The sequence below is a fragment of a genome, unplaced genomic scaffold (assembly GCF_019419815.1).
Source record: "Pyrus x bretschneideri cultivar Hongxiangsu unplaced genomic scaffold, Pyrus_bretschneideri_v1 Contig75, whole genome shotgun sequence".
NCBI classification, from domain to species: Eukaryota; Viridiplantae; Streptophyta; class Magnoliopsida; order Rosales; family Rosaceae; genus Pyrus; species Pyrus x bretschneideri.
The window spans coordinates 1,437,884-1,451,845 of record NW_025999815.1 but is presented as its reverse complement, the minus strand read 5'-3'; the positions used below and the strand labels follow the sequence as shown (position 1 = coordinate 1,451,845).

At 35.9% G+C, this 13,962-nt stretch overlaps 2 protein-coding genes across 8 annotated transcripts; both read left to right on the top strand.

Annotated features, from left to right (window-relative positions):
- Positions 1–615: 615 nt before the first annotated feature.
- LOC103955888 lies at positions 616–4,771 on the top strand. 7 transcript variants are annotated; one of them, XM_048574845.1, is made up of 5 exons: positions 623–2,433; positions 2,524–2,583; positions 2,668–3,172; positions 3,322–3,561; positions 4,074–4,771. In XM_048574845.1, exons 1-4 carry the CDS (start codon positions 1,887–1,889, stop codon positions 3,380–3,382), a joined length of 1,173 nt encoding a protein of 390 aa, XP_048430802.1. In that variant the 5' UTR covers positions 623–1,886; the 3' UTR covers positions 3,383–3,561; positions 4,074–4,771. The 7 variants fall into 7 exon arrangements, with proteins under 7 accessions (XP_048430799.1, XP_048430798.1, XP_048430797.1 ...); XM_048574842.1 differs by having other exon boundaries at positions 616–2,583; XM_048574844.1 differs by having other exon boundaries at positions 2,524–3,172.
- A 5,473-nt stretch (positions 4,772–10,244) lies between these two features.
- On the top strand, positions 10,245–12,326 carry LOC103955889 (glucan endo-1,3-beta-glucosidase). The gene is made up of 2 exons (XM_009367802.3): positions 10,245–10,401; positions 11,256–12,326. The coding sequence occupies exons 1-2, from the start codon at positions 10,308–10,310 to the stop codon at positions 12,206–12,208; spliced, it is 1,047 nt and encodes a 348-aa protein (XP_009366077.2). The 5' UTR covers positions 10,245–10,307; the 3' UTR covers positions 12,209–12,326.
- The last annotated feature ends 1,636 nt before the right edge of the window (positions 12,327–13,962 follow it).

Here is a 13,962-nt window from a genome sequence, read left to right as displayed (position 1 = left end):
GTTTCTTAATCCCCTTTCTCCTTAGTTCTTCTGCTACCCTCTATTTCGGTGCAAAATGGCTAGGTCCTGCCAACCTGTGAAACTTGCATTATGCCTCCCCAAGACACTGCTTTCTTGAGTCAACTTTCTGTGGGCGGTACTTTTGGTAACGCACCTCATGGCTTTCAAGCGTTGAACTTCTGCATGAGCTGGATAGGGGAAATCAACCTTTGTCTTCATTAAATGCCTATTTTGTTGAACTTTCAAGTGAGCTTAGAGCTAAGATTTGGTTTCTTTCTAATTGGATTGGTTAGCTTGCTAGGGAAATAGGTAAACTAATTGCTAGGGAAAGGGGTCTCTCTCAATGCTTGCTTTTGTGGGCTACAAGGGTTATGAGCTTGGATTTTTGGGCCCCCAAGCAGCCCAAAGTCCTCCATAATCTTGACTCCACATGGGTCCAATAAACTTATGTAACCATCTACACTACAATTCACTTGACAAGCCTGAGCATGTGACTTGGGTTTATTTTAGCATGACGAATAGGCATGTGCATGGCGTGATTAATATAAATTCTGGTTTAATAACCGTAGCATGACATGATTGTGAATATATTCCTTTCTTGATCCCACATCTTTGCATGTATATAGGCTTGACTTGGGACTCGCGTGAAAATTGGGCTTTGAGACTAGGTCGGGCTTGCTCAAGACATTTTTTTGGGCCTCAACAGACATTTTTTGTGCAAGTGAAATCACAAACATGTCCATGGGGATATTAGTTTATGTCACTACTTAACACTTGTAACTTCATAGATGTCCAATTTTCAAAATATTAGGTAGATATTTGAAATGTTTTTAAAAAATTGGTACCAATATGAAATCACCTTGAAAAAGTGGATGATTATCCGTACTTAACCGTAGAGGTGGGTTGGGAAAACTGAAAAGAAAAAAAACCAAATCCGAATACTGAACCCAAAAAAAAAAAGAAAAGTTAAAAAGAGGAATAAAAAGAATTGAAAGCGAAATAAAGTAAAATTAAAGAGAGAAATGAAAACAAAAGTGAACTTTTTGGAAGTGAACCCCCTGCTCTGTTGTAATCCGTGACCCTTCTGGAAACAACCTCCGTTTGCTTTCCCCTTCCTTCCAACTTCTAACCAAAACCCAAATCCGAACGCATCACCCAAACCCAAAAGCTTGACCTTTTAATCATTAATAGGTCCAATTTTTTTTTTCTTTTTTTATATATGTTTTGCATTCAATCGTTAATATTGACCACAAACAAACCAAGATTTGATCAAGCCTCACGATCTTCAATCAATCAATCCTCAACCGTCTGATGATTTGATGACTCCGGCGTTGGCATTCGCCGGCGTTTCTGGAGACCAGAGCTCCGGTGCACCCCCATCAGCAGCAACAAGCAAACCTCAATATCGGTCAGATTTCTCGGCCCTTCTCGTTTGATTAAACTGGGTTTTCGTTGCCAGATCAGTCCGAGCAATATTAAAGTTTGTCAAGCACCATGGACTCGTCAAATTCGGGGATGCACCTTCGAATTCGAAGGAGTTAAACTCCAGTTTTAGCTTCAATACCCCGCCCGTTTCACGGCAGGGGTCGGGGCTTTCGAGGCCAAGGCTTGCGAAGGTGAGGAGGGGCTCGGCCTTTCAGGTTTTGAAGCCGGCAGCCTCTCAGGAAACTGAGTTTTGTCCCGCATTTAATCCGTTTCGAACGTCTTTGGAGAGTTGGAATCCAGTCTCATCCGGGGCAGAAGCCGGAACTTCAGCTTCTGGGGCATTTGGGACCCCTAAGACTGGGAATGAGGCAAAATTGTTTGGGGCCCATAGGATTGATCCGACTGTGAATTCGGGGAAATGGGATTCTAGTGGAGGTTTGGGGAAAGGAGTGATTGATGAGATGAGGAATTTGAAAATTGGGAGCGGCAATGAGTTTTTGAATACCAAAGTGGGTGCTTTCACTTTTAATGCAAGAAGTTTGAATTCAGCTCCGGGATTGGATAAAGGTGGTTTCGTTTTTGGAAATGGTAATAAGAAGAACTCTAGTATTGATGAAAGCATTGTGTCAAAGCTTCCCAAGGATATGAGGAAATTGAACATTGAAGGTGCTGAGAAGCGTGAATCTGTTGAGGCAGGTAAGGATCAAAAGTTTAATTTCAATGCTAATGATAAGACCAAGTTTGGTTCGGGTAGTATCGACAATGTGGATGGTTCTTTGGGCCAAAACGTGGAACCAGAGCTACCAAATGAGTTGAAGAAGAGATTGAACATTAAAGAGACTGTGCAGCTGGATCGAAGTACTGACAGGCCTTCTGCCGATGATGTGAATAAGTTTGCCTTTGGAAATAGTAAAAAGGATAGTTATTCATTAGCCGGAACCTCAGAAAATGTACTTCCAGATAAGATGAAGAATCTGAACGTAAAGGATACTTTTGATGGAAGAAAAGGTACTCTTCTGTCATTTAATCTACCTAACAACAATTTGGTCACTTGTTCAGTACCTACAGTTTCAAATAATCTTATTCTTATTGATGTAGATCTGGCTATGGCTACAGAACGTCTGGATATAAATGAAGTTGATGCAACAAACAGAGAAGCAAAAGAGGGCAGTTTTGAGTACCGTCACGATGGTAGTGTTGATGCTGAAGGCACTCTTGAAGGATCTATGTCCGAGGTTGAAACTGAAAGCTTTAAGTCTACAGCTGAGGAGTTAGACTTTAATGGTGATAACTCCCATACTTGGGCAGAAACTGAAGCCAGTTCAGGCTCATACTTGGAGAGCCATGATACTGACGGAAGGATGCACATTGGTTTCCCTTCACGGACAGACAATAGAAGTGGGTCTAACTTCTCCTCTGCTGCCTCTTCTGCTGCTCAAAGTCAAGTATCTGCATCAAAACGCCTCCAGAAAAAGAAAATTCTGGTAAAAGCGGGTCAAGAGACCAATACTGTAGTTCCAAATTTTAAGATTCCATATGCATCATCTTCTTCACAGTTTTTGCCCTATTCTGGCACTTCAGCACATATGTCACCGGGACATTATCAGAAAATAGAGTCATCTAACCCACAACGCAGACATGGAGATAATTCTGGAGTGCGTAAGGAACAGGAGTTGAAGCAAGAGACTGTTTCTTTCTCTGCTGAAGCAGCCGCAGCTCAGGAAGCATTTGAAAAGTGGCGACTAAGGTCAGAAGTTATAATCACTTTAATCATCTTTGTTTATGTTTAAATTCATTGTATGACGTTCCTTTTAGTTATATTTGGGCTTCTGCGTGGAGTAATATACCTCTGTGCTAAAGAGTAGCTTCTTTTTGTTGAATGTGATACATTTCCAGGGGAAACCAAGCTTACTCTAATGGGGATCTGCCTAAAGCTGAGGACTGCTATACACAATGAGTAAATTGTGTTTCTAGAAATGTGACATCTAGAAGTTGTCTTAGGGCATTAATGCTATGCTATAGCAACTGTTTAGCAACACGTATGACTCTTGGAAGAATAAGAGATGCACTTGGGGACTGTATGATGGCTGCTGCAATTGATCCCAACTTCCTCAATGTGCAGGTTAGAGGTTCCAAGTGAGTATCTCTTTACTATTTGATATTTTTTCTTTGGAATCTCCATCATGAACTTCTGCACTAATGCAGCTTCATTTTTCATTCATCTCAATTTCGGACATAAAATCGGATGAGTTATGCAAACATCTCATGAGATCTAGTACGTTTTTACTGACAGTTCACTTTACAATATTTAAACAACTCTTGGTATAATTCTTGGTTAATTTTGAATATGATTTATTGCTAGAATTTTGTAGTTACCAGCACATGTGCAATATTGAGTAGTTGATCTTGGATTGTATGGTTCTAATTAAGATATTTTACTGGCTCTCAAATTTCCACTTCTCATAATTTGCATCTGTTGTTGTGCTAGTTTTGTGATTAGTCATATTTGATTTCCTATTGAATGTGCCTTGTTGCTTTAATTTTTGAGTTCGGGCATAGAATTTCTGTGTCACAAATCCATAATTGCTTTTATTTTCATATAATAACATGAGCTTCCCTCATTGCATCTCTTCTTAAAATTGTTAAAGCTGTTATCTTGCTCTTGGGGAAGTTGAAGGTGCTTCACAACATTTTAGGAGGTGCCTGCAATTAGTAAATGATGTCTACGTGGACCGAAAGATTGCAGTAGAAGCCTCTGATGGCTTACAAAACGCACAGGTATGTTAAAAGAATGATTGAGCCTGAGAAAACTATAACCACAAAATATATTGTTGACACGTTACTGATACAGGGGGTGGGAGATTCTTTATTTTATTCTAGTCTTAATATTTCAGGGTGAGGAAGTTGAAAGGATTTTATAATTTTTCGAAATTCAATACGTTTACATTCTTGTCAGAATTTTGCCTTCATGTATTTGTACCACATGAAGTGAGCCTTGATCCTGTAAACTGCCGTTTTCCTTTTACTAGTAGGGGTTCTCGTGGTTCCTATGCCGCCACGTTTCCTATCCTATTTATGTGGCTCGTTTACTAATTTGTAATCGAAATAAGAGGACTTGAGTTGATGTTGATTGGAATTGAGAAGTTGTAATGGGATATAGTCAGAAATCGAATTCCTATTATAGTTTTTTACTAAATTTTTCTGGAATCAGTTAAGAATATCAATTCCATGTAAGTTATATACTAATTTAGAAAACCAATATAATTACTAAAGTGCTTCATTAAATAAAATAGAGAATTGTTATGGGCATTCTAAAAATTTTAAAAGTGCACTTCAAAGTTTTTATGAGACAATGTAGGTTATTGACATGTACAATAGGTGCCCCTACACAGGCCCCAATCCTAAGAACCCCTTAAAAGATCATATCATCTACATATCTACCAACTTGGTTTGTGATTTCATCGCTATAAAATTTTCTAGATTCTGCATGTGAATAAGAGAAATGTGGTATCTATATGCATAAGAGGAGTCTCTAGTTCAGCTTTGCCATCATTGCGTTTTTATTTATTTATTTTCTAGATTTTTGTTGATTTGAACTATAACTCACAACTTATACTCCATTTAGATCCCTTATTAATGCAACTATAAACGTATAAATTAGCTTTGTAGCAAAAAAATTTATATAAGGGCCCATTTATTATCTTCCGCACAAGCCCCTAAAATCTCAGAATTGACACTGTTATGATAGTACACAATTAGATTTATAGTCACATCCCGACCCGGGCTCCCACCACATTCTGGGCTCAACTCTACCGTAGCATGATATCGTCCGCTTTAGGCCTCCACCACGCCCTCATAGTTTTGTTTTTGGGAACCCACACAAGAACTTCCCAGTTAGTCACACATCTTGGGATTGCTCTTGCGCAAACTTGCTTAACTTCGGAGTTCCGATGAACTACGAAGCCAGTGAGCTTCCAAAAAGCTTCGTGCTAGGTAGAAATAGAAATATACATATAAGGCTTACAGGATCCACTTTTCTGGACGATATAGGATGTTACATTTATGAAGTGTCAATAATAATTGCCCCCATAAAATATTGTATATGTTAATTCATAGAGATAATAAAAATGTCTTTTTTTCACCAAAAACATTATTTTAATAAAATTGTAATTTAAAAAGAACCGAACAAAATTATTTTAATCACGAGCCATATATTTGATTCTAATAAAGTTTTAATTTTTCTTCAAAAATGTTTTTAATTATTATAACACTGTGTGTATGAAGTAGATTTTTGTTTTTTTGAGAGAAGTTGGAGAGAAATATGAAAGAAAGGGAGTGAAGAAGAGAAAACGTGGGAATGGAGAGATGTTTATATATATATTTTTGTTTTATAAAATTAGAAATATGTTACGATGATATATGGGTGAAAAAAAATAATAAAATTTGGTATGTGCAAAATTACATTAATGCCCATATTTTATTTTGTGGTATAAGACCAATTGCCGTTTCACCCTAGGGTATTGTTAATAGGTAGTTAAGATAAAGATAATTATTACTATTGGAACCACATTACTACTAGCCCAGGCTAAGCTCACTCCCTTCCTTTAGTGTAGTTAATATCGTTTATTATAAAAAAAAAAAAAAAGGTAAACTTGGAATTTTATAAATTGTATGACATCACTCATAACAATAATAGACTTCGGAATCTGAATTTTACCTCTCTCCAAAGAATTAAATTTTACCAAAATGAGAAATTGAATTCCTTATTTCATGTAGACGCCCGTTTTAATTCCTCCTTGTCTAATAAACAGATGAATACTCATTAACCATAACCCAACTTATTGTCTTCATTTTCATTACGAATTAGTAAACATACCATTAGTGCTTCGATTTGAAACGATAACATCTCCAAAAATGCCCAATCCCCCAACCTCCATATTTGAAACCAATGAAAAGAAGAGGAAGAAGAAGCCTTGACTTTGAGAAGACACATAATTGTTGATACAAAAACACCTAGGCACTTTGAGAAGTTTTATTTTTTGGTTAACAAAGAAAGTTGAATCCTCTAGTACAACCAAACCCATTACAATAAAAAATAAATCAAAGATTAACAAACCAACTAGAAGATCCCACATCGCCTAAGGGAGTGGATCCTGTAAACCTTATATGTATATTCCCGTCTCTACCTAGCACGAGGCCTTTTGAGAACTCAGTGGCTTCGGGTTCTATTGGAACTCTGAGATTAAGCGAGATCGTGCAAGAGCAATCCCATGATGGATGACCCACTGAGAGGTTCTTGTGTGAGTTTCCAGAAACAAAACGGTGAGGGTATGGTCGGGGCCCAAAATGAACAATATCGTGTTACGGTGGAGTCGAGCTCGGGATGTGATGGGGGTTCGGGTTGGGATGTGACACCAACACTAGTAATAGCCATCCGTTATAAAGTTTACCTCACGATAAATATGATTTGAATTCACATGGTGAAACAAGGACGCTAGACAATGGCTATCTTCAATAATAGCTCTGAGCCTCCATGGTGTGCAAGACTTGTTCTGAACTGCATCAATAACCAACTTGGAATCTACCTCCACACTGATCTTCAGAAATCCCTTTAATTTTACAAACTTGAGAGCATACTGTAACGCTAACGCCTCAACCACAAAAAATGTATATTCTCCAAAATTCCTAGCACCAACCTCATTTTGAATCACAAATCTAGCAGCAGCAAAGCTTCTAAAAACAGACCCATTAAGTATAAGTATACACCTATTTATATAGTAAATAATAAATTAAATAAAATAAAACAATTGTGGAGGCGCATGCCCTTCTCGCAGGCCATCTACCGCCTAGCAATATTTAGAATCATGTTCCAATCTTTTTTTAAAATGATAAAATATTTATCATCTACTTTCAGTATACCTTAAATCAAATATTAGAGATCAAATGGGGCCTAAATTATGTTATGTATGTTGGAAAATAAAAAAGAAAATATTTAGGATTTGATTTAATTAGTGATTTTATATGATTTAATTAGGGTTTTGATATGATTTGATTTGGTCTAGGTTTCCTTGTCTTGTAGACAAATGATTCTTTTGATTTATTTTCTAGTAGTGCTCATTTGTAATCTTATAAATACTTCCTTATGGAGAAGAATAAATTTTTGAAGTAGTATTTGAGAATTGTGAGATTGTAGAGAATTCTAAATCTACTCTAAACCCTTTATTTTCAACCTGGTATCAGAGCAGAGTTCGATTCTTGGTTGCACTTTGCAATTAGTGCTTCCCTATGGGTGAACGAAGCTAATTTTCTTCGTGCACCCACATGCTATGAACCTGAGGGTGAAGATTTTCTACAATTGTTAGAAGAAGATAAATTTCTGCTACCATGAAGAAGAGAAAAAGGAGGAAAAAAAAAGATGGGAAGTGTTATTGGCACTCCAAAAATCTCATTTTACACTCCTCATAGGTGTATTTTTCTTTCCTAATATAGAAAGTTTGGAATGTAGAATGAGATTTTTGGAGTGCTAATAACAATTCCCAAAAAGATATTTAAAAAAAAAGGAGATATTTGGTGATTGGGGCTTCCGAAAAGAGGCGTTAGTTTCAGTTGGGCTTTCGAAAATATTAGCGTTTGTTCCAACTAGACTTTCGAAAAGTGATGTTGGTTCCAACATATCAAGAGATTTATTTATCGGGCTTTCAGAAAAAGACATTCATTCCAATTGGGATTTTGAAAAGATTAGCATTAGTTCCAGTTGGGCTTTCGAAAAGAGGCGTTAGTTCTGAAGATTATGGTTTGTTCGTCGGGCTTTCGAAAAGAGACGTTTGTTCTAATTGGGCTTTCGAAAAGATTGGCGCTAGTTCCAATTGGGCATTTGAAAAGAGGCGTTAGTTCTGATAGATTGTGATTTGTTGAGCTTTTGAAAAGATTGGCGTTAGTTTCAGCGTATCAATGAAGATTTCCTTCTTGACAAACTCATGATTTCACATCATGAGTTTGAGATGGGGTGTTGGAAAATAAAAAGGAAAGTATTTTAGGATTTGATTTAATCAATGATTTTATATGATTTAATTAGGGTTTTGATATGATTTGATTTGGTCTAGGTTTCCTTGTCTAGTAGACAAATGATTGTTTTGATTTATTTCCTAGTATTGCTCCTTTGTAATCTTATAAATACCTCCTTATGGAGAAGAATAAATTATTGAAGTAATATTTGAGAATTGTGAGATTGTAGAGAATAAATCTACCCTAAACCCTTTATTTTCAACTTTGTAAGGTGCCTTGTATGCATGTAAACCTAAATTATGTCACTTCAACAAGTTAGAGTTTTATATGATTTCACTGAGTATCAAAGGACTTGATTAGTAGTATCGTCTCAAACAATGAGAAGAGATTAAAAAGAGTAATGCAAGAGAGATCAAAATTTTAAATCAAATGATGTGTCACTACTAAGAAATAAACACGTTAATCAACGCTTAAATAATAATTCAATCATCAATCATCACATCATTTAGTTTGCAAATTTAATCTCCCTAATATTATCTGGTTAAAAATATGCATTTTTGGTCAAACTATTTTGCCTCAATTTTAATTTTGGGCAAAACGATTTTGTTTATGTCAATTTTATCGTACTAAAAAACTATTGATTATGTATACACACGCTAAAGTCATATGAACGTATGAAACGGGTATAAATGAAGATGTTTCAGGCCAAGACGTATGAAAAAAAGCGTATACTAGTCTAATCTTGAAATTAAGCTACCTTGAACAAGAATTTTCCAACACTTGTCGTTGTTCAGATCACAATCTAGTTTAATTGTCATTTTATACGCGGAGTCTAGAGTTTGAAATATGGAACCCCGGCAGTTTTGGGGTATATTAATGGATCTCAATGACTTTTCAAGGAAATTGGAAATGCCGACGATGGCTACAAGAGGGGTGCTGACTTGGTCCATCTTTCTACAGTGATCAAATCTTTAATACGCAACACAATAATAAATTCCCTACATAACCACCACAACAAAACACAATAATACTTACATAAGAACCATCGGTGCGTATCTGCCACAATGAAAACTACTTTTGAGAAATTAAGAACTCGTTTTGAAATATTTTTAAACTGATTGAAAACGTTTTTTTTGTTTTTTTTTTTTTTTTTGTGAAATTTTTTTGAAACTAATCCTTAGTAAAAATTCAAGTAGATCGTGAAAAAGTATTTTAAGTGTTTCCTGCAAGAAGCAAGAAGTACATATTTGGTAGTTCTTCCAAAAAACACTTATTATGATTTTAGACTTCAAAGTCAATTTCACTAAAAGCACTTTCAATCATTTTACAAACACTTTCAAACAAGTCCTAATTTATTTCGCATGAGGAAAAAAAAAAATATATATATATATGTGTGTGTGTGTGTGTGTGTGTGTGTGTGTGTGACTGATCTATTCAACAATTAGAATTTATAAATCAATGATTCACGCAACGTGACAAGAATTATCCTCATAGAGAGGTGGCGAATATTAGTGTAACATTGATAAATTTATGGATTTTATTTCAAAGACATGGACCAAACTGTGATGGACGTTAAACCACATGGATAGAAGGATTGTGAAAATTGACCACAATTTTGTTTATTTATTTAGGTTAATCAATTTCACTTGAATTGAAACACCTCTTCCTAACTACGCATCTGGCAGGTTTTCATGATGTTGTCATATTTTTTATGCAACCGCAGGTAGTCATTGTCATCAGTAGTTCACGCAGTGATTGACGGGATAATGGGTCGTTGCCTAATTGATAATGGGTTTGGGGAAAAAACTCTATATTACTAAGGCCTATATATATAATCAATATATGTTAGTTAAGTTATATATTTCTCCAATAGCTTCATGCATTTTTCCAACATATATAAAACTGGAAAAGCTCTCATGGCTTCCATATTGCTACTACTTGTTGTCTTGATGCCAGCCCTGCAAATAACAGGTCTTGCTTACTTTCATGCTTGTCTGTAGTTTGCATTTTTACATATATACATATATACATATATATATATATATATATATATATCGTTTTTAAATTTTTTTAATTATGCCTTTTACAATTTGATTACTGTTTTCTAGCTTAACTGATTGGACTGACGTGAGTAATTTTCTCCAACAATTGTGTCGATACTATATTTACACGTTTTAGTTAAGAGTCCACTTGACATTCATTTGGTTATTGATATTTAATTATTATTTTTTGTGCTTGAGATGCGAGGGAAAGTATAAAGAAGAAAGGAAGGGCGAAGTGAAATCAACTTGAAATAACTTTTGGTTTTCTTTTTGTATGCCCTTATAATTAATCAAAATTATTTTCTAAGATTGGTTAGAACGGAAATTCTAAATTTTTATGTTTATGAATCTCTACAAAATAATTGATGAATGTTAATTTATAAATTCTTGTCTAAATTTGAAGTTTATTTCTCTCATTCAAATTGAGCATTATTTTACATCTCTCTCTTATACCAACCTTCAACCACTCTTCTTCATTCCTCATTTTCACCATATACGCTCCTCATAACTCAAGCATGAAAAATAAAAACTATATAATTTTATTTTTACTAATAACTGAAAATCCATGCAGCAAAAGAAAAGAGTCTCGTTTGGCTCTCTCTGTTACTCTTTTCTATGGTGTTGCTCCAATTGTCAAATATCTTATTTAGATGAAATTGTAGCTATGGAGTATTTAACTAGAAGTTTCATCCTTTCAAACATTTCTTACGGGAAATTCTACTTTTTTCTCTCCCACAACCCAAAACTCACCACATTATGGATCAAATCATCTACTTATTTCAGGTGCACAATCTGTTGGTGTTTGTTATGGACGAAACGGCAACAATTTACCAGCTGAAGGAGAAGTGGTCGACTTGTACAAAAGCAATGGCATCGGGCGGATGAGGATCTATGAACCAAATGAAGCAACCTTGCAAGCCCTAAGAGGTTCCAACATAGAACTCACTGTCACCATCCTCAACAACGAGCTTCAAGCCCTCAATGATGCTGCAGCTGCAACTGCCTGGGTCCAGAAGAACGTACAACCCTATTCAGCTGATGTTAAATTCAAATACATCGCTGTTGGAAACGAAGTGCGCCCCGGTGCTGCAGAGGTCGGGTTTCTCCTGCCTGCCATCCAAAACATCCACAGTGCAATTGTAGCAGCCAATCTGCAAGGCCAAATCAAGGTCTCTACAGCAATTGACACAACTCTTGTGACCAATGCCTACCCTCCCTCCGATGGAGTATACACTGACCCTGCAAACCAATTCATAAAACCAGTCATCGACTTCCTCGTCAGCAATGGGGCCCCACTCCTTGTGAATGTGTACCCTTACTTCAGCTACAATGACAACCCTGGTAGCATAGACCTTGCCTATGCCTTGTTCACTTCACAAGGGGTTGTAGTGCCAGACGGGACTCGATACCCTAGCCTCTTTGACGCTCTCCTGGACGCTCAGTACGCAGCTCTTGAAAAAGCTGGTGCACCAAATGTGGAGATAGTCGTATCTGAGAGTGGTTGGCCTTCTGAAGGTGGAAATCAAGCAACCCCTGAGAACGCAGCCACATTCTACCAGAATTTGATCAAGCATGTGACGAGTACTACTGGGACTCCAAAGAGGCCTGGTAAAGCTATAGAGACTTATCTTTTTGCAATGTTTGATGAGAACCTCAAGGCAGGTAATGCAGATGAGAAACACTTTGGAATTTTTACCCCTGACAAACAACCCAAGTACCAACTCACATTTGGATAGAAGGAGTCACAGAATCATGTCTGATGTAAGTTTTAGTTGAATAAGGATGCCTTGTGCCCAGTTCTCTCACCCCATATATATGAGATACAATAAAAAGAATACACATGGTTATCATGAATTCGGATGTTGATGAAGTTGTTCTTGATGATATTATTGTTGGAATTTGATAGCTATTTTGTTGATTTCTGGAATTTCTCAATTTGGTTACGAATTTGAGGGAGGAAGAAGATAAGATCAGAGAGAGAAGAATGTATTCTGTATTTGTGAACATTAAAACCAAATTGAAGAAGATAGAAATTTTTAACTGTTAGAGAAAAACAGAGAGCTAACAAAAAAAAAAAAAAAAAAAAAAAAAAGAAAAGAAAAGAAATGTACTTGTTTAATTTCTGCTCAAGAACAACAAAACAACGCCACCTAACATGTGCTTGTAAAAATAACCCGATCAAATGAAAAAAAGAAGAAGATACTTTCTTCATCATATAATAACAATAGAAAAAAAGAGTGTATAGGGGATGGTGGGTGTCAACGATTTTGGAGAATGGTTGCCGGCATTAGGGTTAGGTTCACTTGATTAAATAAAATGGGTGTAGAGAGATATTTTTGCCGTTTGCGTTTGGGTTTATAAAATTGTTTTTTTTTTTTTTTTTTTTTTTTTTTCAATTTGTTTAAGGGTGAATTTGGAAGTTTGGTAGGCAAATTTTTCTAGTTGGGTGTAAAGATAAGATAGTTGGGTTCAAATAAAATTTATCTAGCCTTATTTATACTACTACATAAAATAAAGGTCTTAGAATAAAACTAGGAAACATAATAAAATATTAAACTAGCAAATAAAAGGTTTCCTATTTAAAGTCAAATTCGAACTTCTCGGAAAAACAGACTTTTGACTGACCAAATCAACTTCCATTTGATCTATTTCAAAGCTTAAGATGTCCCCAACAAATCTTGGAACCTTCCTCAAAATATGCCATCTTAACCTCCAAAATACCTCAAACATCTAAAAACGTTAATCTAGGAAAGCTGCGCGCTGGGCCTTCTTTTCTTTGCCACTGTCAAACAGCTTTGTAGAAAAATCAGGAATTTTGACATAATCATCTTGAAAGACTCACGAACATCCTCCAATTGTAATTACTCCAAAATTCATCCATTTGTTCACTTTATGCTCAAGAGGAAGTCAAATGTCCTACATTGAAAATATATAACAAAGTATCAAAATCCTACCAAAATAACCAATAAATTATAACTAAGAATAGGGTAAAATATATAAATGAAATCGACTCACCATAGTGGGTAAGAGAATTAGAGTACGATCATTGGTTGCGTTATCAAAGACAAACCTAAAAGTGTGTATTTGTACTAGTCAGGAGAGAGGCCAATTTAGGATAGAATCCTTATTCTAGAGGATATCTAGAGGTAGATATTGCATCATCTTTAGGTGTGTTATTACTTGTTGCGCATGCAAATTCATAGATTGTAGGAACTTCAAGACATAGAGGATCTAGCTGATTCCATACCGGATCAGATCCCCGTGTCTTGCAGAACAAACATGATCATTCTCAGCGAAGTCGCTCGGACGTCACCCACTAATAGGAGCATATTTATGCGACTTTGTTAGCTTATTTATTTGCATTTAATTAGTTTCTATTTATTATAGTGATTTAAACTATTTTTGTGTGTTTGTAGGTCCAATTGGCAAAGGTGACAAAAAAGGGCAAAATGGAGCAATTTGGAGCAATTTTGGACTTGGATTGGATAAC

Excerpts from the sequence above, each read along its gene's own strand:
- LOC103955888 (XM_048574841.1), top strand. The coding sequence starts at position 1,887 with ATGAGGAATTTGAAAATTGGGAGCGGCAATGAGTTTTTGAATACCAAA. Across the intron at positions 3,173-3,321 it reads TTTGAAAAGTGGCGACTAAG|GGGAAACCAAGCTTACTCTA; the intron begins GTCAGAAGTTAT and ends ATACATTTCCAG.
- LOC103955889 (XM_009367802.3), top strand. The coding sequence starts at position 10,308 with ATGCATTTTTCCAACATATATAAAACTGGAAAAGCTCTCATGGCTTCC. Across the intron at positions 10,402-11,255 it reads GCCAGCCCTGCAAATAACAG|GTGCACAATCTGTTGGTGTT; the intron begins GTCTTGCTTACT and ends TACTTATTTCAG.